The sequence below is a fragment of the Alligator mississippiensis genome, chromosome 5, assembly GCF_030867095.1.
Source record: "Alligator mississippiensis isolate rAllMis1 chromosome 5, rAllMis1, whole genome shotgun sequence".
Lineage (NCBI taxonomy): Eukaryota > Metazoa > Chordata > Crocodylia > Alligatoridae > Alligator > Alligator mississippiensis.
In genome coordinates, this window is record NC_081828.1 from 77,818,602 (window position 1) to 77,845,330 (window position 26,729).

At 41.6% G+C, this 26,729-nt stretch overlaps 1 protein-coding gene across 3 annotated transcripts in view; it reads right to left on the reverse strand.

Moving 5' to 3' along the window:
* Positions 1 to 26,729, reverse strand: part of MOCOS (molybdenum cofactor sulfurase) — a 416,196-nt gene that overhangs the window by 168,476 nt on the left and 220,991 nt on the right. For all 3 annotated transcript variants that reach the window (XM_019485741.2, XM_019485749.2, XM_014602528.2), the window contains exon 5: positions 8,490 to 8,566. In XM_019485741.2, the coding sequence (XP_019341286.1) occupies positions 8,490 to 8,566 (77 nt within the window). The remainder of the gene's footprint in view (positions 1 to 8,489; positions 8,567 to 26,729) is intronic.

Consider the following 26,729-nt stretch of genomic DNA (forward strand, 5'->3'; position numbering starts at 1 on the left):
TGCTACCAGTTACTTGATTTGCTGAAGTTTCATATGGGGATATAGAGGTTCCAAATCTGCTGATGGAACAAGTCAGCATAAAATTAGTAGATAGAGGGTGTGTCTACATGTGCACTTTAACATGCAGTAGCCTATTTTACTGCATATTAAAATGTCATGTAAAAAACCATGCAATTACACTAATGCACAGTAAAATAGGCTACTGCACATTAAGTGTCACTTTAAAAAGTGCAATTTCAGTACTGTGCATTAGGGCAAACTAATGCACATTTATTTAGTACCTCATATCGGAGAGCTCCTAGACATGTGTGCAGAGCCTGCTCCGAAGCGCTGGAATTCTAGTGCATTGGAGCATACTAGATCAATGGAGTTGGAGCATGGAAAAAGACACACTTCAGCAAACACATGTGTCATGTGCATCAGCATTGCCACGCATCTCTGCGCTGACAAAAAGGCGGCGGTGCACTTTCAAATAAAAGACATCCAATGAGCTTTAGTTCAAAGTGCCCCACTGCCATTTTTTTAGCATGGGGACATGCAGTGATGCTGATACATGTGACTCACTGATCCTTTTAATTAGCTTAGCTTGCTAATTAAAGCATCTGGTGCCACATTCAGGAGCTCATGTAAAAATGCCTGGAAGTACTAAATTTAATGTACATTAGTAAAAGCACATTAATGCATGTGTAGACACTCATTTAAATCTTAATTTCTCTGCATCTCCATCTGTAAAATGGGAATAATATCACTACTGAGTGGTATTAGAGTGAGGTTGTGAGCATTAATTAATATATGTGAAGCACATACTGTGACAATGAGCAGTTTGTAAAGATATTACTTCTGTCTCCTGTCCAGAGTTGAATAAGACTTAGAGATATATACTGAACAAAGATTTACCTGTTCAGTAAGTAAGCCCCATCTTATGTATGTAACAAGGCAGTAGTCCTGCATGTGATCGTGTAATTAGGGAGTGTGCCACAATGCATATGCAGAAGGTGTCCAAATTTAGGTTACACAAGGTGTGTTTACATGAGATGCTACTGCACGGTTGTTACTGCACATTTATTTAGTACTTGCATTAGCAAGTACTAAATAAATGAGCAGTAACTGGAGTTACTGTGCAATAGTGCTGGTGAGGGTCTTTTACATGATGCTACTGTGCAATAACCTAATAATACTGTGTAGTAGTGTATTTGCACTGTCTGTGCTGTGATGCATGGCCGTGCAGTATTTTTCGGCTACTGTGCAGTCAGTGTCTTGTGTAGATGCATCTATGGACAGAGTTTTTTCTAGCAATTTGTAGGTTCTGAGTGTGTAACTTTATAACCATTATAACATTTCTTTAATATGGGCTTGTGTATATAAAGTAATTATATATTACAGTTATGGTATTCCTTATATATTTACTCTAGGCTCAAATATTAGAGAAATGTGAAACCAATGTAGAAGGAGACTCATGCTCTGCCTTTTTTCTTACTGCTACCATAGCTTTAGATAATCTTCCAAACTTCTCATGAGGTGCACTTGCCTGCTAAGATTAATGGGAAAGGAGGGAATATTCACTTATTTGATTACTTGTGAAGTAGCATAGGAAAGGGTTATACATAAACAGAACACAAAAATATAAAATAATGACTAATATATTAATGGGGAAAGTGTAAATGAACATATCCTGGGAAGAAAGGAACAAATGTTTCCCTAGTAGATACAGTGATGAGATACTTCATTTGAAAATTAGTGCAAATTAATTTTCCTTGCTTTTATTTATAAAGATGCTAAATCATGGGCAAAAATATTTTTCAGCTAATGCCAAACATAATATTAAAATATTAAGACACTAGGTGCCTGAAAAAGGATTAAGTAAACATGCATCAGGATGTAATTCTAGCATAAACTATGCCTTCTTGCTAAATTTCAGTTTAAAAACAGGACTGTCAAGAACTCAATCAAAATGATACTAGACTAAGAAACAGATTTTTCTTTTATAACACATATTCATTATCAAATTCTACTGCCTTATTTATCTTCCATCAGTTTCCCTCCTGATTATAAAGAATCACACTGATACAATCCAAATCCATCACATCCCACATGAACTAGAGAGGTACTTTTATAGCACAAAAGGGCAAAATTAACAACAATTATCATAATAAATATGCATTGTTTAGTTTACTTCTTACTATTCCAGTCTATTTCAAACCCAGAATGAGAATTTCTTTTAGCATAAGATGAATACAAAGCAAATTCTCTGGGGTCTGGAGAAAACTGAATTTCATAAGCAATACACATCTCACTGTGCATCTTGCCACTGAAAAGTCTATGACAGTTAAAGTGTGAGGAAGTTGCATGAAAGTAAACAAATCTGAAATAATTTTTGAGTTATAAAGTATTTCTTTTTCTGAAATACCGCAGGCTCTGTTGTATAACTACAAATGCTGACAACTTGTTTTCAATAGGTATTGGTATGCTTCCATAGAAATTAACTAACTTTGGACATTTTTGATAGTAATAGGAGCTATGTAGGAGGTGAAAAAATACTGATGGGAAAACAATAAATCCAAAGCATTGGATATAATATTATACAAGTTGTAAGCATTTAGAGAACATTTAGGATAATGCTTCCCAACCTTTTCCTCAGCATGACTCCATTGAAACAGTGGACATTTTTTGTGACCACAAAATGATGCAGACAAGATCAATGTCCCCTCCCTGCATGGATGGCATGGCTAGAGAGGAGTCTGTCGGGAGTGGGAGGGAGGATGAGGGCTGCCTGCTATGGGCTCAGGGCTCCCTGCCCTACTGCTCTCAATCTGAGGGCCTCCACAGCCCAGCAAGAGGAAGGGCAGCAGGGTGGGGAGCCCTGAGCCCGCAGCAGGCAGCCCACATCCACCCCCACCCCACACAGAAAACTGGGGTGCACATGCCCCCCATGCCTCTCCCCCCAGGAGTGCATGCAGTGGCAGGGAGCCAGCCCCCCTGTCACCACCCAGATAAGCCATTTGTGGCTCCGTCCTGCTGCCTCTGCTGGGCCCCCATTCCTGCCCCAACTCCAAGCCCCATGCAGTGACCCAGCTTGGCAGTGCACCCCAGCCCCAGCCCTGCCCTATGCCCTCCCTCCCTCACTGTGGGGGTCTCAATCTGCCCTCCCCACCATAGACTTACCTGGAGGAAACTACACAAGCTGCTTTCCACATCGCCTGGCTGCCGTGTGCATCCGCATGTGCAATGTGGCAGCCCCTGCCTGATGGCCCTGCTCCCATTCCCTCCAGCCCCAAGCAGCTCCTTGCAGGCTGGAACTCTGCCAGCCTGTAAGGGGAATGCACCATTTCCCTTTTTTTTCCTGTGATTTTCATCATAATTGGTCAACCCTGTTGAGTGTCTTCGCAACCTCATTTTTTTCATTGTGACCCGAAATGGGGCATGACCCTAAGGCTGGGAACTGCTGATCTAGGAATTAACATGATCAAGGTTTACCCAGAGTTGACCCAGTGCACAGCAGTTCTTCAGAGGCATACAAGCTGCCCAGCATTGTAGACACCTCTCTACAAGGCATGGTTTGACACTCTCTTGCTCCCTGAATGACCTCTCATTTTGATACCAGTAAACAGAGTCCAAGATGGGTAGGTCATAGGGAAGAACGGGCAGGATGGAGGCTCAAAGGGCTTACTGCTGAGCATAGTTTTTGTAAGCAGAGATGTGAAAGACATTTTATCATAGAAAATACGTTGCTAAGCCACATTCTACATATCAGTGCATCTAAGAGTCATGTTCTACACATCCCCACATCTTCCAATCACTTTTCCAGACTATATATAGGTGTGAATGGCTGGTCTTGATCTAGTCTCTGCAGGATCAAGTCCATGATGGAAAACATTCTACCATGTAGAAGGTAGTAAAGAAAATAAAACTGTCTTGGAATTATTTAGGTTACAGTATGATAGAGGCTAAGTCCCTATCTACATGGAATCACTGGGGAACCACATGTCTTGTAGGCATCACTCAGATGGAGATTGTCTAGGATAAAAGGTACCTGTCCTGGAACTTGTAGCAGAATTCAGTTCCCACTGCAGACTTTCTCTGAGAATTTGAGGAAGTCACTTCATCCCCTTGCTGCAAAACTGGGATAATAGACAGTTTCCTATCATGCTGCTACTATGATCATCAGGCTAATTAAAGGAAAAACTAACAAAATGTCTAAGTCCCTTTTGTTCCATAGGCTTTAAAAACACATAATTTTTTCTATTTTTCCCCATAAAAAAGGGATGAGTAAGGAAAAAGAAAATGGAAAAAGCACAAAAAAATCCCCATTAAGTTCTTTTTCCAATTTTGTTTTAAAATTCTATTTTCACATTTATTTTTTCATAAAAATCTCCACTTCTGAAAAATGTTTTTAAAAAATTAACATGCTCTACAAATTAAGGGATATCACAAAGCACAATGATATTAATGAATTAATCAACATAGTATTATTACTAACATGTATTACCAGAGAGAATCAAGCTATTTTGAGAAGTTATTTCACTGTATAGTTTTGTTATATATCAAATAATGCACCTTACTGTACTAGCAAACTTATTAAGATGTCCATGGTGTACACTGAAGTGTTTCAGCCTCTTGAGGGTAGCAATACACAGCTTCTCTGAACATAAGAGATACCATAGAAGGTCTTGTTATGAGCTTATCCAACCACATTGACAAAGAATATGGTGCTGATACAGTCAAAAGTGGTTTTATTGATGAGGCAAATATAATAATTCACCACACTCCCCATAGAGTAGTATAAATGCATCTGCTTTGCTATTTGAACCAGTTAAACATGGCTATTGATGAGCGCTAGAGATAATAAAGTTTGATGCATCTAAGATACCAGAGACAAATCATGGCACACAGAAAGCTATCATTTCATTCCCATTTCTATGAAGCAATTTATTCTTGCCTAGAAGCATTATTTTGCATACTACAAAGAAAATTCATGACCAGAACTGACTAATAAACAAGCCAGATGTAGAAAATGCTGCCTTCCCCTGGCTATTTTCCCTCAAAAAAATCTACCACCAGAAACAAATGAGCCACTCCAATATTAAAGTCTAAAAGATACTGCAGATAATTTCAGAGAGGCAGACGGGCACACAAACTCCAAGTCATTTTGGTTGCTTTAGCTTTTATCATTGGTGCAGTTCAGGAAGCAAATCTGAAGTGAGACTAAAGAGTGAAAGGTCTCAAGAGATTGTTCATTCACGCTTTTATATATTTCAGCATCACTTAATTTTGTTACTATAAAGCTTACTTGGACCCAAAAGTGGAGAAAAGTTTTGTTGGGGTTTTATTTTCTTCTTTCAACATAAGTTATTAACTTATGTTAATAAGTATTATTAACTCTGTAATTACTTATTACACTCTGTAATTACTTATTAACTCTGTAATTTATTTAGGTGAATTAAGTGCTAGCAGAAGACTGAGATGAAAACACAACAGGATGCTACTATGAACTCTCCTTTCCTGTCAGGTCTCTAACCTCATTCCTCCACCATTAACCAAAGTTTGCTCCTGAATTCCACTGAGATGCTTCTTCACACCAGAATGAATCTGCTTGTTGCTAACACATTGTATAAAAGCAGTTTACAACAAAAGTATGTACACACCACAGGCTCACCTCTTATCTCTAATCTGCATCACAAAGTAGAAAATCCTTATTTCTCAGGGATTCTGTTAGGCTTCCAGTGGTCAGTGAAAGCTCTGCTATAGGTTTCCATAGGAATGGGACTTTAAAGAGCTACCCAAGTCTTCTCACAACACCCCTCCTTTACCAAGACCATAATTAGTTTTTAAGCATGGGGTCAAATCCTGAGTGGTGCTGAACACCTGAAATCTCTGTTGAAGCCAACAGGAAATACAGATGCCTAGTAGGACTGTGTAAAGCTTCGGTTGCTGATTTGATTTGGCTTGATTCGGTGGTCAAATCTCTGAATCCAAATTGAATCAAGAGACCCTTTAATCCCTTTGAATGGAATCTGAACCCTCCAAATCAATACAGGGAGATTTGGCAAGATTTGATGATTCAGACATAGACACAGCTTTAAATGTTTTTTCTACATACCTCAAGGTACCAGACAGGTTGTGAATGCTGCAATGCTGGGGTGGATGGAGCATCCCATGGGAGCATGGGGGCTCCCCAGCGCATTCAGCAGCAGACCCGGAAGTGGAACAGAAGCACTTCCACTCCATTTCAGGGTCCGCCAGGAAGCGCGCAGGGGTCCGCCCTGTGCCTGCCCCATTCGGCGACTGGTGCATCCTGGGTCTGCGGGGGCACCCAGGGTCTCCCCATGGCCGATCACCGAGCCAGGGGGAACACAGAGGGCCCCCCCCCACACGCTTGGCAGCAGAACTGGAAGTGAACCAGAAGTACTTCTGGTCCACTTCTGGGTCCGCCACCGAGCACACAGCCAGTGGCTCTCTGGACATGGGTTCCTTTTGGGTTAGATGCATGTGTTTGATGCATCTGTGCCTGAAAATAATGAACTAAGTTGGACAAAAGGCTAAGGTTCAGATATTTCATGACAGTTATGCACATACTTGTGTGTGCAATCAGCAAGCAAAAAGCCAGTTTCATGAGGTCAGTGTATTCTTTGTGTGCAAATAAACAATACAAAAGAGCTTTCTCATATATGTGCTCAATAGGAAGATCACTCCCTATATGTAATCTTAGGAATTTTCCAAATAGGCCACTAACCTAATTGCGAAAACATATGCTCTTAGGGTTGTAATACTAGGCCTGATAAGATGCAGTTAGTATAAACAAAGACATATTAAATATCCTGGAGTCAACAATACCCCTTGTACCAACCTAACAAGGAGCTAGTAGTTCTGATACTATATACTCACACGTTTTCTACAAGGTAGTGCAACTTTAATTTTTGCTAAATATTTCATAGGGGCTCATAGAATGAGGTCTGAAAAGGATCTGAAGGTTCCAGCATTTTCTGGCAGTCCTATTCATACCTCTATTAGGAGCTCTTCAGGCTCCCTAAAAGCGCATACCTCCTGCAGAAAGGAGCAATGTACAAATGTGACCTGCTTTCTAATGTACATTCTCTGCAAAGGCTTTCTGAGTTTCAGGGCTAGGAGAAATCTCATTCCATAAACCAAATAGTGCCATTTACACGTGTCTTTTTATGTGACAGTCCCCCAGAATCAGGGTGGTAGGAATCATTTGACCCCAGCATCCTTTCCTGCCCATGGAAGGGGATCGGACTAGATGGATGATCTGCTTAGGTCCCTTCCAACTTTACCAACTATGAAACTACGAAATTATGAAAACAGTGGTTAAAAGTGAATATTGTGTCATAGATTATATGAATATAGCTGAGTGCTAGTTTTCAGCAGAAGTTGAAAATACTTTTAATTTTACTGAATTGTGTGCTATCACCATGTAGGTGCATAATTTCTTTGCATATAGTGAACATCTCAGTAAAGTGGGAAGTATGTTTTTCATCCCAGCAGTAGAAGCATATCACTAGTTGGGTAAGACAAGGCTGCAATAATAAAAAAAAACAACCCAAACCATCTTATTATGAAGGGATGCACATTTGAATTATATAAGTATTTATGAAAAAATCAAAATGAGACAATTCACTCATCAGATCAGTTTCAAATCATGTCAGCCAAGTAAGCTTTTCATAGCTCTGAATTCACTAATACCTCTCCCAGATCCTGCTTTTTACAATCCAAGAAGTGATTAGTTAAGAGATGACTAGTACTCAAACCCTTGAATTATTTTCACAGTGGCTTTACAATCATGTGGTTATGGTTTTTTCCTAAGATATATAGCTGCCCAGGAAAAAGGCTATATAAAAAGAGTAGAAGCACAAGATATTTTTCACAATACTTCCATTAAAATACACCACAATGATGCAATCTATTCTGTTGTAAAAAGTAAAAATCATTTGGGAAGTTTGCTAGCTAGATAATAAACTATATTTACTATATACCGAGTAGTGTTGGGGACTTCGCTAAATTATTTTTACTGGTTCCCCCACGTTTAGCTTTCCCATCCCACATAATAGCTCTTCTGCATCAGGGCAAACACCTTTAAGTCTTTAACTGCACTAGAAAACCTTATTGCTGATACTACAATTGAAGTCAGCTCAGGTAATTATGACCAACATTTTTTCTACATTTTTCTGTCTATGCATGTAGTGTAAGTTTCACATGTTTGAGCTGCTCAAGATGTTACATGTGTATTTAGGAAAAAGTCTACAGATATTTTTTGTTTACTACAGGTGACCCACAGTGACTTGAAAAAAATCTTATCTGCTAAAATTGAATATACCCAGTCACTCATGTGGTCCTGGTGTCAGACCAGGAAACAGGAGGACAAATCTATCATTGTGAATTAAATTACAGGAGCATAAAATAAGATCAGATACAAGATATGCCCTACAAATTTATTTGGAAAATCACTTTCTGTGCTGGTCACATTTGAGACTGACCTGTAAGTCTTTCCAAAGCATCAAATCCATGTTTCAGTGCAATGATATCAAGAAAGGAAACTGTCCCATCTTCAAATCTAAAGGAAAAGTAAACAAATAAGCACAGTAAACAAATCATGGAGCCACTGTACATGCCTAGAATTGAAATACCTTAACAACATGATTATAAATTTATTTAAAAGAATTTGCTGAGGACAAGATTTTTCCCAGCAGAGATCAGTCTCGAGGGCTAGGGACAGAAGTTACATATAAAACAGTTTAAGTGATCAAAAACTGGTTTAAACCTGTAACAGAACAGAAGTTAAGTGCACATAAACAAGTTTCAAAACAGCTGAAACAGGTTTAAGATAAACCTGCTTGAATACAGACTTAACTGATTTGTGACAAACTGGTTTATGAAACTTCTGTCCCAGACCCCTTCCTGGTTCAAGGTAAATCACAATGCCACAGCATGCTTTTCAGCCCTGGGTTGGGCTGTGCTGTCTGCTCCAGACAGCAGGGCTAGCCATGCCTCTCTACTCCCTAGCTGAAGCAGTGAGGGCTGGTTCACTAGCCTCACTGGCTGGCTTATTGCCCCACCCAGGCAAACCCCAGCTGGGGTCTACGGTCTGGGGCCAGGCAGCGGGGCTCAGTGTGATGGTCACATCCCCTGCTCTCCATTCTGCTAGCTGTGAGCATGGACTACAAATCCCAGAGGCACTTGGAAGCAGGAAGAGGAAGTGATAAGAAACCCTGCAGAGTCCTGCTGTTGTGATTCTGGACTGCAAATCCCAGAGACCTCAGGGGCAGCAGGAAAAGAAAGCGAGCTGAGCACAGCTGAGCTGTGTTCTATACATTCTCACTTCAGAGAAAGGACTATTCTTGTTCAAGCTTTTACAAATTCAGTGGCACTACCTTTTTCCCACCCACCCCCTCCTCAGCCTGACAGTCCCCCATCTCTCTCCTCCCAGGCAGAGTATGGGTTGGGGCCTGGCAATGCCCCTTCCGCTCCAGCAGGGAAGGTGGGGAAAGCCATAGAGGAATCCTTTCTTCCCTTTAGCAGTGGCTGTAAGGCATGCTCTAGCACCTCCCAGCTTCTGGCTTGAGCCATTGCAGACATGTGACTGCATTTCCTGAATCAAAAGTTTGTTCACTTGTTTGTTAGTTTAATCTCTGCAAGCTTAGACTAACCTGCAAAGACTGAATCAATTCAGCCTCAGGATTTTTGACTGTCTGTACTTGGCCTTAGTCTTATTGGTCATATTTATACCACCTCTCTGATGGGCCCAAAAACACTGCTGAGAAATAACCTCCATCTTCTCACTCCCACTTCATACAGCTCATGCCCGGCAATTAGGCTGAGACAATAGCTCAGATGGGTACTGAGTGTATGGTCTGATACCTCAGTTAGTCTTTGTCATGGGAGAACCTGAGACCAGCACTAGGGAAGGTGCTCAAGGTACGTCTGAGCCTATTATTTCCCCTAACTCCTAGCTGCCATGACAGGAAGTAGGTAGAGCTTGTTTCTAAGCAGTAGCCCCTGACTCAGAGAAAGGCAATGAATACATGACCACAGAATCATAGAAATCACAGACCATCAAAAAGTCAATCTTGAAGGGACCTCAGGAGGTCATCTAATCCAATTCCCTTCTCAATGAAGGATCATCCCTATAAGAACCATAGTAAACTAGTGATAGTTCGGTGATGATACAGTATTTAGTGGAATTTAGCAGATTCACTGGAATCTTACAGGGGCCATGATGTGAGTGCTTCTGTTATGCCTGTTATGGTAGTTGGAGCTCCAAATATGGTACCAATGCACAAATGCTTCAACTTTAAGAAAGCAGACTGGACAGGCTTTTCTGAACACCTTGACAAAAAGGTGACACATATCAAACCAGTCTTAGACAACTATGACCTTTTCGTGAATCCACTGAGCAAAACCTCCAGGAAGTATATACCAGGATTTACTCCCATGCTTGCAGCTAAATAGAAAAAATACCAGCAAATGGTTCTAATAGATCCTCTCTCAGAAGACACTGTTGTGACAGGGACAGCCCTAACTAACAAGCTCCAAGAAGAAAGGTGATAGAAATGGAAATAATTGATCAAAGGAACAGATACTACCCACACTAGCAGGAAAGCATGCTTAACAACCATTTGCAAGCTGAGTAATGACCTGAAGAAAGTACAGCAATATCACAACATCATAGCCACCCAGGTAGTTCACCAGCTTCTACTCAACAGTAAAGATCTGAACAGCCTAAAATATGGTTAGACAGCAAACTGATCCAGAGGAAAATCAATTTAGCATGTCACCTACAATAGATTAACTTGATGCAGGAATAAATCACTTGAAGAATGGCAAAGCAGCTGGACTCAATGGCACCTCAAGATATGATCTTGATCTGGACTTGATGGAGTCCAGATCAAGATTTGGACTCTTGATCTGTCATTGAGTCCAGATCTTGATCTGGACTTGATGGCAGATCAAGAGCAGATCAAGCACTTTAGATCCTCAACAAAGTTATGTGTATTACATCGTTTTAACAATTGCTTATCAACCTTTAGAATCTCTACAGTATGGCAACAATCCTGTGTAATACTCTATTAAATCCAGGGAAAGATGCCTCTGGCCCAGAGAACTTTAGGCTGTGTCACTTCTGTGCTTTCTTTATAAACTTTACAAATGCCTTATTCTCAATTGTCTTTCACCTCATATCGAACAACATCTAATACCAGAACAAGCCAGATTCAGATCAGGCAGGTCCTCCACTGGCCATCACCCAGCATATAGAAGATGGACTCAAGAATGGGATGATAACAGATGTGTCTGTAGACCTATCAGTGGCATATGACAGACAACCACCAAAACATGCTGGCTAAATTCTACAATATGACATATGACTACCACCTAGTGCAGGTCATCCAATCTCATTTGGAGACCAGGCATTTTTACATAGAACTGTGAAAGAAATGGAGCTACTGGAGATGACAACAAAATGGCCTCTCACTTGGTGGCATGATAGCACCAATCCTTTTTAACATATATACCAATACCCAACTCATACAGAGTAATATGAGGAGTGTCATATATGCTAATGATAATGTTGCAAGAGAAGGACTTCACCGTTGTTGAGAACAGACTAACATTGCACTGAGCAACCTCTCAGATTACTACAATAAGAACAAGATTCCTACCAACCCAACCACAACCCAGATCATAGCTTTTCACCTAAACCATGGAGAAGTCAAGTGGAAATTAAACATCACCTGGGATGGAATCCCAATGACCAATCAACTGAACCCTATGTACTTGGGTGTTACAGTGGACTGAACACTTACCTTCAAAGCACATACAGAGAAGATGAAAGGGAAAGTCAGCACCTGCAACAATATATTTTGAAAGCTGGTCACCTCAAAGTGGGCAGTGAATCCAGCTATATTATGAACACTGCTATTACCTTGTTTTACTCCACTGCAGAATATGCATGTCCACTATGGGAACAATCACTTCATGGCAAGAAGCTAGGCCCAGTTCTAAATGACAGCTGTCATAGGATGTCTAAAGCTAACACTGAAGGACAGCCTGTACTTACTGGATGGCACTGCACCACCTCATATCAGAAGAAAGGTAGTGAGCCATAAAGAAAGATCAAGGCAGATGAAATACCCCAGGAATGCACTTTATGGTCACATGTGAAAGAGTTTTGTGACCAGTGTTGCACACTCAGGTGATCTGAAATGGACCTGGAGACCCAGGAGGACCTTCTCAGAGAGGCTGATCTAGACTGGCCAACATGGTAATGCCTGAACCACCTGTGCATGCAAACTGGAAGATCAAAAACAAACAGGATCAAATGGGGCTACTCTAATGACACGAATATATGCAAGTGCAATGAACTGCAGACTAAAAAGCACCTGCTTGTTTGCTGACTCCTTGGTGAGTCCTATGTGAAGACGGACCTCACAGCAGCAATGGAAAGTTATTGCTTGTGCACGATTCAGGAAAATCATCTACTTTAATGACATGGACACAAAAAGAAGAAAAAGGGGTAGATGAGTGCCATGGGGCCAGTTTGAAGGCTGGATTCTGCAGGTGGGGTTGGTTTATGTGGTTAGTGGTTGGTGTGTAGATCTGATGTGCAGGTCAGGCCAGCATGCCAGGTTGCCCCTATGGATTAACCCAGTCCATAGGGGCAACCTTGCATGCTGGCTTGCCCTGCACATCAGATCTAACTACTGGCTGTGACTGTGCACCAGATCTGGCCATGGCCCACCCCTGCACACTGGCACACAGGGCCATGTTATCCAGTCCACAGGGCTCCTCACAGGTCTGGAAATTTAGTGGCAGGGAATGGTGGAGACCCTAATTGCCTCAATAATTAATGCTGCCATGGTGACCCTACAGCCAAATTTCTGGACCTATGAGGAGCCCCACAGGGTGGATGACATGGCTAACCTATTATTAAAAACAGTGGTAGCAACTCTCATATACAACTACTAGGCCTAATGTTTGAAACATCAAAAATATCCTTTTATGTGCTATAGGTAAAGCCAAATGAAGAGGGCATGGTCACTATTTTGACATGGCAAGAACAGGAAGTAGTAAAATACACTCAAGAGAACCAGGGAAGAGGACCATGCTCCAAATCCTTTCCAGTACAGAGGAGGGTAAAACCCCCTGTGGTTCATACCAATCTGAACATGGGGTAAAAGTCCTTCCTAATCTCAAATGAGGCAATCATTCTGACCTGAAGTCAAGGCACAAGACCCTCTAGACAGGAGCCTCTGGGTTTAAGTCCCAACAGAAGCATCTGCATGCCCTAGTCAAAATGCACAGCTTTGGCTGTGGCCAACACCCTATGCTTCTGAGAAAGGCAAAAAAAAAGTCCAGATACCACACTCGTACCAAAGAGGATGCCATATTCTGCAAGCTAGTTTTTCACATCAACTGTGTGTTTATGCAAGGTGAGGGTAAAAGACCCTATATACCTGCTTAACTCCTACCCCAGAGAAGTGATTCAGCAGCACCAATAAAACTTTCACTTCCCAAAAATACAGCCAGTGCCACAGAGCAGACTAGTAACAAATTTCTTTCCTTCTTTGAAGCAAGCAAGAAAATATAATCAAGATTCCATCCTTGTATGCATTCTAAAAATGAAATATTAGTAAACCATAAAATGGAGTTCATTAGAAATGTCAAGAGGGAAGGTCAAGAATGTCTGTTCTCGCTGTCTGGTAACAAAAGGAGACAACCAACAAAACTGAAAGGGAACAAATTCAAAACTAAGTAAATACTTTTTCCCACAACATGTAATAACACTGTAGAAGTTCTAGCCATAGGATTTGTTCAGGGCAAGAATTTAGCAAGATTCTGGGAAGTATTGGATGTTTATGTTGATTATTCAGAGGAATAATTGTTAATGATAACAACAAGTATATTGGACAGGAGATAAAACCTCATACTTCAGGGTATCAACCTTTGAAAAGTCATACTCCCACTGGAGACAAGTCATCCCTCAGGCAGACAGCCACTGGTTGCTGTGTTTGCAAGAAGCCAGGTTTGCCCCAAATACAGCAGTCATGCTTTCTGGAAAGCTAATCATTTTTGTTGAACTCCCCTGGACTCTATCCAATTTGTTCACCCTTTCTTGAAGTGTGGTGCCCAAAATTGGATACAGTACTCCAGATGAGGCCTTACCAGCGCTGAAAAATGTAGGACTCAGTTCCTGTGACCTTGAATATGACATTTTTGTAATACATCTTAGTATGCTATTATCTTTTTTGTAACAATATTATATTGTTGACTCATTCAGCTTGCACAGTAATCCAATATAATACCCAGACCCTTTGTTACAGTACTGCAGCCTAGCCAGTCATTTTATTTATGTATATTTGATTGTAATTTCCTCCATGTAATACTTTGCATTTGTCCTTATTGCATTTCATCCTCATTTTCATTAACCATTTTTCCAGCTGATCAAGTTAATTGTAAATCTTTATCCTGTCTGCTAAGGTGCCTGCTACCCTACCCTATCTGATGTTTTCCCAAACTAAGTGTGCACTCAGTTTCAGACTCCAATGTTGGATGCCACTGGCCCTCGGGCAGCCCCCCTGGTGAAAACCTCACTTGATACCTCCTCTCCCAATTTGAAACCCAGCGTTAATGACCATTCTTTGAGTATGATTATCCAACCAGTTATGGACCCATCTTACAGTAGATTTATCTATGCTATACTGCTTTATCTAGGCTATACTTCCTTAGCTTACTTACAAGAATATTGTGGGAAACAGTATCAGAAGCCTTTCTGAAATTGAGTTATATCACCCCCTCCGCAAAGCCCATCATCTTGTCATAGAAGGAAATCACTTTGATTAGGCATGTATAGTTTGTATAACTTCTTTATTGCCTGCTTTCTTATTAAATATATCATGTTTAAAATACAGGGAAAATGTTTTAATTGCCACAATCAAAGATGTACCATTAAAAAGGCAATATAAGGTTTTAAAAGATATCTGACAAACTATGTATTTTTAAGTAAAATAAATCGTAATAGAACGGCATTGTAGTTCTCACACTTCTCCAGAAACATTCATAGCATTTTTTTAACTTATCTTTTTTTCCACTTTTCCACAGCTATCAACTAATTTGAACAATGCAAGTGACACTGACAGGAGAAACACATGACAAATATATAATACTTCAAAAAGACATTCAGTGTAGCCCCAGATGAAAGACTAATGTAGAAGATTAGTGAGTACTGTCTGGATAGTAAAGTGCTCAATTGAGTAAAATAACTGTCTGGATAAAAAGCCAGAGAATGGTAGTAAATAATTGCAGATTAAGTGGGAGGAGATAAGTGGTGGATTGCCACAGGCTAACAAATTTTAAGGTCAGAAGGTCAGTCACGATCATCTAGACTGACAACACTGATTGAAGAACCTCATCCAGTATTTTTTTTTAATCAAACCTAATAACACTTAAAACTTAAGTTTTTAATTTTTTTCATGAAGAGCCAATGGTAAGTCTTGTTTGTAACAGTGGCAGAAAAAAAGAAGTTACCCCCCGGTAATTGGAGTTCTTTGGGATGGTCCAAATGCATATGCACCACAGCACTCAAACTTGGAGTCTCTTTGCTTTACCATTACCCAAACAATATACCATAGCTTCACCTCTCCTTGTGCTCTGCATAGAAGGATAAAGGATGGATGGCTCTCCCCAAGTTTTCTCTCAACTGCATAATCTTCTGTTATTTGCAAATCTAAGGAAAATATTTTAGGATGTGCATGTGGATAATACATCTTCAGAAACTCCAGTTATCGGTAAATGAACTTTTCTCTTTCAACTGATTGGCCACATGCATCTCTGTTCTGGGTGAGTCTACATGCATTTCTGTTCTGGATGTACATGAAGTGGGTTCTGCAGTCTCCTAACCAAACAGTAACTGAAGGACCAGTCTGCCAAATGCAACGTCTGTCCTAAAGGCATGTACCATCTGTAACCATGTCATATTCCATTAAGACATGAAAGAAATTCCAGATGGTCTCCCGACAGTGGAGACACTGCAGAGGGAAGTTATGAAAACTGAGTAGACTGTGGTGGAATGAGCTCTGAATACAAAGGCAATCTCACCTTAGCAGCCTAGTATCACATCCAACACAGTCCAATATCAGATTCAGGTGGAATTAGGGCAGGATCTTGTGATAAGTTCTCAAGGATACTTTAGCTAGAAGAAACTACAGAAATGTATAAGCTCTATATAAGATAAGGGTTCAGAGGCTAATGTTGGTTCTCCAACCTGAAAGGTTTGCATTAAAACCATCATCAGACAAGTAATAAAAGGAAAAATTGTAGGTTTTTAAATATATGGGAAAGGTCCTTCCCTCATATCAGGGAGAACTGAACCACTGGGACTGTGCCACTCTAGTGCTGAACAGAAGCTTCCCTGTAATGTGGATATCTCACAGCCAAGCTTGAAGCTAAATCTGGCATGAGGAATCACCAAGATACAGGCAGTCTTGTGGCTGAGAGCTCTTTGGGAAACCCAGAGCCCTGCAGCTACAAAGAACGTTGCATGACTAGGACCATGGGCATGGGGCAACAGCATCCAGAACTAATTGGAGTGAACTATTAGTTACTTTTTGTCCTTCAGACAGAAGGGCTTCTTTGTATTCCTTTAGTAATGAGCCTCACGTGCTGGCAGAAAATTTGTACAGAGGAAAGCTCTATCTTGCTGGAAGGACTCAGTAACTGGGTATTCAAGAACTGGAGGGTAACAGAACTGGTTGGCCACAGAGCTCAACATGCTTGGATTCTTTTTCTTTAGCAGTTCAGTATAGCTGACTGGATTTCTAGCTGTTGTGGTTACTGCCATCAAGGGTGGCACTAGATGAGTATAGAGGTACTCAGGCTTGCTGGGATGGATCTGATGTTTCTGGTCTATGCTCTCAGTCTCAGAAAGAGGCTGAAATCTTCCAAAACAACCTAGATGGATCCATTAGCATCTTGTTAATTGGCCTGAACACTTCTGTAAGGCCTGAGTCTTGCAATTTGTCCACTAGTCTGTGAGCAGGTCCACTGACATTCTCAAGAGAGATCTGAAGGGCTAGACTCCTGAAAACCCCACCAGTTATCCATCTCATGAGATAAAGGAGGGGTGAGAGCCTTATCAGGCAGGAAGATGACAGTGGATGAGTCCCTTGGAAACCATCTGCTCTCTAAAACTCTCTAACTCTGATCTGCTCTCTAACTCAGAATCCTTCTGATCTAGTAAAGGTATTGGCAATTGCTACAAAAATTTGTGATGTTGATGCCAAGGGGCGTGTCTATATGCAATGCTTTACTTGAGACTAGAGATAATTAGTGTGCAGTAAGAATTACCATCTACATGTGCAGATGCTTACTGCGCAGTAATTTGCTGTAATGGCAAGTAAATTTACTACCTATAAATACAAGTAGCAATTTTACTTCTGATTATTTACTGTGCAGTACAGCACATGTAGATGGCTGACTGGGAGCAAATATGCTCCCAGTCAGGCGGGCAGCAGGGCACAGGAGATTGTTCCCTGTTTCTGGGAACTGCCTGGTGCCAGGGCGAGCTCTGCCCCCAGAGCCCAGGCAGGGACAATGTCTCCCTGCCCCAGCAGTAGGGAGCTCCCAGCCCCCACTTGGTCTGCAGTCATACATACTGTACATTCAACTGTTCTCTGAGCTGCAAAAGAGCAGCACAGGGTCACCAGAGGTAAAAAAAAATACCCAGGGGTAAAAACTACCCCACACAAAATAAAAGCAGAGCGGCACATGTGGCAGCAGTGCACACCACTCAAACCACAGCCTGGCTGCCCGGAGCTATGCTCTGACTGTCAGCCAGCCTCCAAGTGGCAGGATCATTGCTGCTGCAGCCCCAGGAAGCCCTCACGACTCCAGGTAAGAATGCTGGGGTCAGCCCAGTGCTGGCCCCAGCCTCCCCTTCCCCACCTGTGGTAACCTGCTGCATGCCAGAGGGTGCTTGGCACAGGTGTTCCCCAGGGAAAACTAGTGGAGCCACAAGGTGTGCCACCACTAGTTGTGCCTGTGGAATCAAATGTCCATGCCCCTGTGGACATGGCAAAGATGAACAGATAGAGACTGATCTCTCCCCAGTGGCAGGGGAAGGCTGAGGGCCCATTATGAAAAAGGCAACCATATAAAACAGACAGAAGCCCTGCAGCCATTGTATTATATTGAAAGAAATCTAGCTGGGAGCACTAGTGGCCCCAGACTGTCCTGTTTTAGTGTCTCTAGGCTCTTGAGACAGATCCATGAATTAAGCGCAATTGTGCTAGATGTCAGAGCAGGGAATCTAACAAGTCAGTATTTAAAGGTGAAGGCCAAGGCTGCAGGCCCAATGCTAGAACCATGTGCAGGATGATAGGGCGAATAGGGCTGGTTGTGGAAGTATTGTATTGGTAGTACCACCCTTTCTGCAGAGTATAGCTGAGAACTCATCATTACACATCATGGAACTGGGACTAGCGACCTGGATCAAGGATAAAAAGAAGTCCTTTTTTAAATACACAGGGGGTAAAAAGAAGGTACTGGGTAACATAGGGTCTCTGAAGGATACACTAGGAAATCTGGTGGTCACACCAGACAACAAAGCTAACCTCTTTAACAGTTTCTTTGTCTCAATCTTTTGAGCAGGGACCGGAGGCATCCCTCCCACTGGGATCCCTGATGGACCCAGGGGAGGTGCTGCCAGGCCCAGGGTCAGTGAGGACCTAGTCGGGGAACTTCTGGTGGGTCTAGACGTGTTCACGTCAGCAGGTCCTGATGATCTCCACCCCAGAGTGCTGAGGGAATTAGCAGAGGTCATTGTGGGACCCCTGGAGCATCTTTACGAGCACTCATGGTGCTCTGGCAAGGTGCCGGAGGACTGGAAAAGGGCCAATGTGGTCCCTATTTTCAAAAAGGGGAGGAAGGAGGACCCAGGAAACTACAGGCCCGTTAGTCTTACCTCGGTCCTGGGGAAGCTCTTTGAGAAAATTATCCAGGAGTACATCTGCGAGGGACCAGCAGGGGAGATCATGCTTAGGGGCAACCAACATGGGTTCATTCGAGGCAGGTTCTGTCAAACCAACCTGGTAGCCTTCTATGACCAGGTCACAAAATCCTTAGACACAGGTGTCACGGTGGACATAGTCTTTCTGGACTTTAGGAAGGCCTTCAACACTGTCTCTCACCCCATTCTCATTAAGAAATTAGGCGACTGTGGTGTCGAAGTCTACATAGTCAAATGGGTCACAAATTAGCTGGAGGGCCACACCCAGAGAGTGGTGGTGGAAGGGTCTTTTTCAACCTGGAGGGATGTGGGCAGTGGGGTCCTCCAGGACTTGGTCCTCGGGCCCGCACTGTTCAACATCTTCATCAGCGACTTGGATGAGGGGGTGAAAAGCACCTTGTTCAAATTCGCAGATGACACTAAGATGTGGGGAGAAGTGGGCACGCTGCAGGAGAGGGACAGGCTGCAACTAGATCTAAACAAGTTACCGTGGGTGGAAGAGAACAGGATGGGATTCAATACTGACAAGTGCAAGGTATTGCACCTGGGGAGGAAAAACCAGCAGCATACCTACAGGCTGGGGAACTCCCTTCTCATCAGCACAGAGGCAGAAAAGGATCTTAGTGTCATTATTGATTCCAAAATGAACATGGGCCACCAATGTGTGGACACGGTCAGCAAGGCTAACTGCACCTTGTCATCCGTCCATAGATGCATCATGAGCAGGTCCAAGGAGGTGATCCTCCCTCTCTATGAAATACTGGTCAGGCTGCAGTTGGAGTAGCGCATCCAGTTCTGGGTGCCGCACTTCAGGAGGGATGTGGACAACATGGAGAGGGTCCAGAGGAGGGACACTTGCATGATCAGGGGGCAGCAAATCAGGCCCTACGAGCGGCGGCTACGGGACCTGAACCTGCTCAGTCTCCACAAGAGAAGGCTGAGAGGGGATTCTGGTGGCCGTTTACAAACTGGCTAAGGAGGACCAGCAGGCTATGGGAGAGTCCCTGTTCCCCCAAGCACTACCGAGGGTAATGAGGAATAATGGACATAAGTTGACCAAGAGTAGATTCAGACTAGATATCAGGAGGCACTATTTCACAGTCAAGGCAACTAGGATCTGGCACCAACTTCCAAGGGAAGTGGTACTTGCTCCTACCCTGGGGGTCTTCAAAAGGAGGCTAGATAATCTAGCCGGGGTCATTTGACCCCAGCATTCTTTCTTGCCTGTGGCAGGGGGTCAGACTTGATGATCTGCTCAGGTCCCTTCCAATCCTACCAACTATGAAACTACGAAACAGGGATCATGCCAAAGATTGCCATTTACTCTGCCTGGGAGAAAGCCAAGACCAGGGATCCCAAAGTTAGAGTGGAAATGACCACAGGAGTTAACTGACTAATCTTGTACAAAGGGATGATCAAGGAATTTCAGAGGTATGTATACCCAGATTTCTTTGGATCTGACTGAGGACAAGACATGAAGCCAGATAACTGTGCTGGAACACTGGTGTGAAATCTCTATAAGGTTCACTGGCAACTGTATTGGGCCAGAAAGTCTCAGAGGTTTTACAAGCTTCAATGGCATCCTCACAGGCCTGGAGAACACAAAGTGATAGCAAATTCAGATCTCCCTTGTGCAAACCGAACTGTTGAAAGTCCCACCAGAGGTAAGGACATATGCAGTCTTGCTGATGAAATGGTACTGAAAAGCACATAGTTTTGAGCTATATCTTGAGACCCAGAAAGACTCAATGTCTGTTCTCATTCTCCTTTCTGGTGATGGTTGTAAAAATGTAAATGTACGTTGAGAGTTTCCTGGAGACATGGGATCCTATGAGTTAATATAGGTCCTTAGAGTGTCTATATTGGCACAGGTAGACATGGCACTATCAAAGGATTGACTTGTCTTAAATCCCAGTATTGGGGGAGAAGGTTGGTTTGGCTGTTTAATAAAACAGGTACAGGAATAGAGAGATCGAAGAAGAGGCAAAACCTCACCAAATGACTTTGAGCCTGTGTTGTACACCTCAAATAACCAAGCCATAGTGTCTTTCATTGTTAGCCATGGCAGTGAGAAGACCTGGAAAGCAGGAAGTGCACGCTTCTCTTTATCCTATTGGTACTGAGCAGAAGAAGAGGGCAGTGCATATGGGCACTGTTCAGGCAAAATGTCTCCAAGTCCAAGGCCTATGGCAGTTGCACACCCAACTTTAGGATGTGTGTACTTACAACTGCTTGAATGCTGTATGCTGATGAGACCTGAAAAGGGGGCCACACATGGAGAACACATATTGCTTATGACTAGAAACAGGAGTGCACCAGTGCACAAACAGATTATGATTAGTACCAAGGAACTGCAGAAAAAAAGTGAGGGCAGAAACAGGGTGATTTTGAAAATATACACAGGAAAGTACTAAAGATTTAGCTGAAGCTGAAAGAAATGGCACAGTGGGTTAAGTCCCAGGTAGCCACAGAGTAGAGGCTGAAGAAAGGACCAGTGAGAGCAAGATGACAGAAATATACTATATTCAGCTCATTAGCCAGCCATAGCAAATACAACACTAGGAATGTGTCAATATTAAAGAAACAGAGCAGAAATGCTGTTATGGTACAAAATGCCTAGGAGCAATCCAGGAGCACCCTATTAGTTGGAACAACAAACCATTAGAAAAGGTAACAAAGAGGGCCAAGATGTTAAAAAAAGGCCTCAGAGTCAAACTAGAATGAAAGAGAAGTTAAAACAATTACAGGGACATTCATTAGGCAGGATTTATCAAGCAGGAGACTGCAGTATATCAAATTCTTAGCAACCTACATATATAAAGGCTACAGTCTTTTAGAGTATAAAAAGGTAAATGATTGAGTGCATATGAATTTAGGAATATTTTCCTTCTCAGAAAAGTTAAAAAAACCTACCATAACTGTTTAAAGAAAAACATTATTTTGCTATAAAGATAAGAAAAATCAAGGCAACAGCCTATATAATCTGTGATGTTTTGACAGCAGCTAGCTAAACACTTTGTTTCTTATTCATTCTTTTTATAAAAATATTCTTATTACAGGTTTTATTTCAAAGACAGAAAACTATAAATTTGTTTCTTCCCTCAACAATATATCTGAATCAAGGGCTCACTACCAAGGCCCTTCCCTTTTCCTTTGTTCTTGACTCAGATGAATAAATCCAAAAAACATAGCTGCCTCATCAGGTGATTGAAAATGGATGTGCAAATACTACAGAGATGAAGTCATTATAATTTGATGATATATTAAATCAAACTCACAGGCCAAGGTATGGAGAAAGAGGAGGGACTCCATATATATTATAAGTGTAGCATACAATATCATTTGCAATGCACCTTTCGTATTTTATGGACAAGATCCTATTCTACCTATTAGGCATAGAACTATAGAAAATTAGGGTTGGAAGGGACCTCAGGAAGTCATCTAGTCCAATCCCCTGCTCAGAGCAGGACCATCCCCAGCTAAATCATCCCATCCAAGGCTTTGTCTTGCCAGGTCTTAAAATCCTCCATGGATGGAGATTCCACAACTTCTCTGGGTAACCTGTTCTAGTGCTTTACTACTCTCCTAGTGAGAAAATTATTCCTAATATCTAACCAAAACTTCCTTTGCTGCAACTTGAGACCACTGGTCCTTGTTCTGTCATCTGCCAACATTGAAAACAGTCTAACTCCATTCTCTTTGGAACCACCCTCAGATAGTTGAAGGCTGCTATTAAATCCCCTCAGTCCTCTCTTCTGTAGACTAAATAAGTCCAGTTCCCTCAGCCTCTCCTCAGAAGTCAAGTGCTCCAGCCCCCTCATAATTTTTGTTGCACTCTGCTGGACTCTCTCCAATTTGGCTACATCCTTTCTGTCATGGGGGGCCCAAAACTGAATACAGTAATTCACATGTGGCCTCACCCGTGCTGAATAGAGGGGAATAATCACTTCCCTTTATTCTGCTGGCAACATACTTACCAATGCAGCACAGTATGCCATTAGCCTTCTTGGCAACAAGGGCACACTGCTGGCTCATATTCAGTTTATTGACCACTGTAACCCCCAGGTTCTTTCCCGCAGAGCTGCTGCCCAGCCAGTCAGCCCCCAGCCTGTACTGGTGTATAAGATTGTTCCATCCTAAGCGCAGAACTTTGCATTTGGCCTTGTTGACCCTCATGAGATTTCTTTTGGCCCAATCCTCCGATTTGTCTAGGTCACTCTGAATCTTAGCCCTACCCTCCAGTATATCTCCCTGACTTATTACTCCTCCCAGCTTGGTGAGGGTGCAATCTATGCCGTCTTCCAGGTCATTGATGGAGCATTGAACAAAACCGATCCCAGGACCGACCCCTGGGGCACTCCACCCATACCAGCTGCCAACTAGACATCAAATTATTGATTACTACCCTCTGAGCTCGATGCCGGATGTATCCAAGCATGTGGATTGGTATAATATTTATACCACTATTAAACTGTATCACTATAAACTGTTCTAATATGTCTTATAGGTGTGAACAAACAAAGAAAGGGGTAAACAAGTGTCATTTTAAAACATTTTCCATTCAGGTTTACAGTTAGTGGGTTCAGCTCATTTATATCAGTATATGAGTAAACAGATGTAACAGTTCAGTGAGAAAAGCTAATGTCCACTTCTGAGCAGCAAACCCCACTTTAAAGTGGTTTGGTCATAGCGTACCTGATAAAGAATAATCCTATTCTACCCTGCTTAAGTCCCTGAAAAACTGTTAATACCCAAAGGTGAGTAAATGCCTTCCGTCTTCACTGCCTTTTGTTACTAACTCCCAGAAGCACAACAGGACAGATCTGTGACAGCTGTGGTGGTGGCTATTTTTGTACCTTTGCCAAAGACAGTATGTAGGGATGCTGCCCTTATTCTCCACTTCTCAGTTATGGTACTGCTTAGTTGTAAGGCAGGATAGGATCAAACTTAGTTAAATAAGTGTATCAGAATCTGGCCTACCTTTTTATATCCTTACCAACTTAATTTAGTTTTCACTTTACTTTGTTTACTACATTTATGCCCTTTAATAAACACAGACTATTTTTCTTCATTATTCCTAGACTTTGTTTATTATTTGTCTTCCTGCTCAGATGATTCTCATGCACATCTTCATTATTTACTAAACCCCATTATATACAATTTCAAAGAAAATGTAGTCTTCCCACTGTTCAGCTTTTGAGCTTAGCCTGTACCCTTATCCTCTAAGGAATTTACAGAATGCTTGTAAAAATTCTATTATTTGCTGAATGAAGCCTTAAATACCTTGCAGTGCTGGATTTAGGCTTAAAATACTTAAGCAACAGTTTCCTCACAAAACGAAGGGCCTCTAAGAAGAAAAAAAACTGGACATTTTCATTCTAATATGACAAAACTATACATATATGTGGCTCCACAGTTAATAAGTTCGTAAATTTGTGAAGAAAACACTAATCCATCTTAAAATTTCATGAAAATCCATTTTTGTGGATTTCGTGGATTACAGCCTAGGGTCTCGGCATGTCATATTCCAGCACTGATACCTTGGCATTTTTAATTTAATATTAAAGCAAACCATAGTGCTATGAGGTGTACTTACCCTTCTTCTTGGACATAGGGAACTCTCTTCCAGAATATTTAACAGATTTTAAGAGCAAGAGCAAATAAATGCCTTGCATTACAATACATTTAGTTCAATGGTTACTTTACATTTGATGCTTCATATAAAGTGTTTCCCATTGTGGAATCAGAAAAAATATATGCCTTAAACTTTGATTATTTTAGTTATAAGATGACATAACCGCTTTGTGTAGAATTGCTGGCTCTGTACAGTAGAACAGATAAGGGCAAGTGTTTGTTCTTTGTAACTCTTCTGCAACTGCTTCGCTCACTGCGGCCTTGAAGGTAGCAAAAAAAAAAGTATGTACAAAGTAGATTTCCAGGTGCAAGAAGGAGGTTTGTGAACTAACCTCACCTCCCTCATAATTCCCATCCTGATTACAGCAAAGAAATAATGAAGTAATATTATAGCCGCTTTTCATGCTAATTTCACTATATGATCACGTGAGTTGTAAGCGACTGTTAAAAAGTATATAAGCCTCCTGATTTTGCTCTTAGGGGGGGACCTCTTCCAAGTGCTTGGGAAATCCATGTCACTTTGGAACTCCCCCTACAGCTGTAGTTTCTTTTGAATAAAAGCTTCTGCTGATCTGACCCAAAAGTACTCTGTGTGTGTTTCCACGACACCATTCAATGGTAGTTTCATTGATAGAATAATGGCTTAAGATAAACTTCATTTGAATGCTAGTCTAACAATCATTTCCTGAAGTAGTAGAGTCTTTGCAGCAGAAAAGGTAAATGCATTCCTGACTGTACAGAGATGCAGTGTGTCAGTGCAGTGTGTCAACTCAAGAAATGATAGGCTTACCTCCTTGATCTCTTCTTACTACAATTGAGCTCATTTAATCCCTGTCTAGATGAATTCCTCCATTACTTAATTACATGCATTTAGAAAATGCTGTATCATTTCTAGTTATCTAGCTAACTGGTTACAAAATTAAATACATACTAAAAAAGATCAACGCCCATCTAAATGCATTGGTTATAAAGTTGACACTCTTAAGGGAGTTGGTGCATTTCTCCCAAATCTGTGTTCTATGGACTTGCATTCTGGGGTCCTGTGCAATAGGTATTTATATTCCCATTAATATATACCTCAAAAGCAGTTGTAGCAGAGGTCATTGCCTTGCAAATAATTCTTCAAGCAATCTGCATTATAATCCTTCATCTCTATGCTGTTTAAACAGAATGGTTGGAGATGTTTCCTCTGACAGCTCTATTCCAAGGGGAATATTTAATAGGGGATAGCTCACTCCAGAGATACCCAGTTCAGTGCTCTCCCTCTATAGCATCCAATTCTGACAGTCAGAGACAAAATACTGGGCTAGATGGACCACAGGTCTGACCTAGTATGGCACTTCTTATGTCTTATGCTTTCTCTTACCTGTGGTGAAACCTAGTTGTCTGACATATCATCTACTCTGGAAGGTTTTAACAGTCTGTTAAAAAAGCTTTAGTATAAATTACACAATATATACAGATCATGAGGCAGGTGCAGGAAATAGATATAAATACACACATATTCTGGTCAACTTTCCTTATTTTAGGTTAAAAAAAAATCTCATTTTAAAGATAATATCATCTTTAAACTTTAGCAGATTAAAGATATGTATAAAAATAGGCTGGAGCAGCCTGGAAACCTACAGAGTTAAAGGAGTTGCAGGTCTCAACTAGGCTTCCAGTTTAATAGTTTTATCTTCCCTTTGAATGAAAAGCCTAAGCAACTAGACAGCACCTTAGCACTATGGTGCATTTTTCCTCCCTCAGACTCACTTAACAGCCAGGCTTTCTGCTAATGGTAAAATCTGGACTGAAGAAATGAAAACAAACTGTAATACCACCTCTAAATGAAGGAACTTTTTTCAACACAAGATTTTAAAGTTGAAATCTCTTTTGCTGAAATTTTTGATAAATAAAAACTGATGGAACTTCTAGCTTCAGTTCCCCTTCTAAATAGTAGGCTGTTGCAGACAAACCAAAACACTTCAGCTTACACGCTTTCTACCAAGGGTACCACTTAAAGAAAAAGCAGTCTCTTTAGTTCACTAGCAAACTTTACTTTCAGTGAAAAGCCCCTTCTCCACTAGCCTCCTAGGGCACG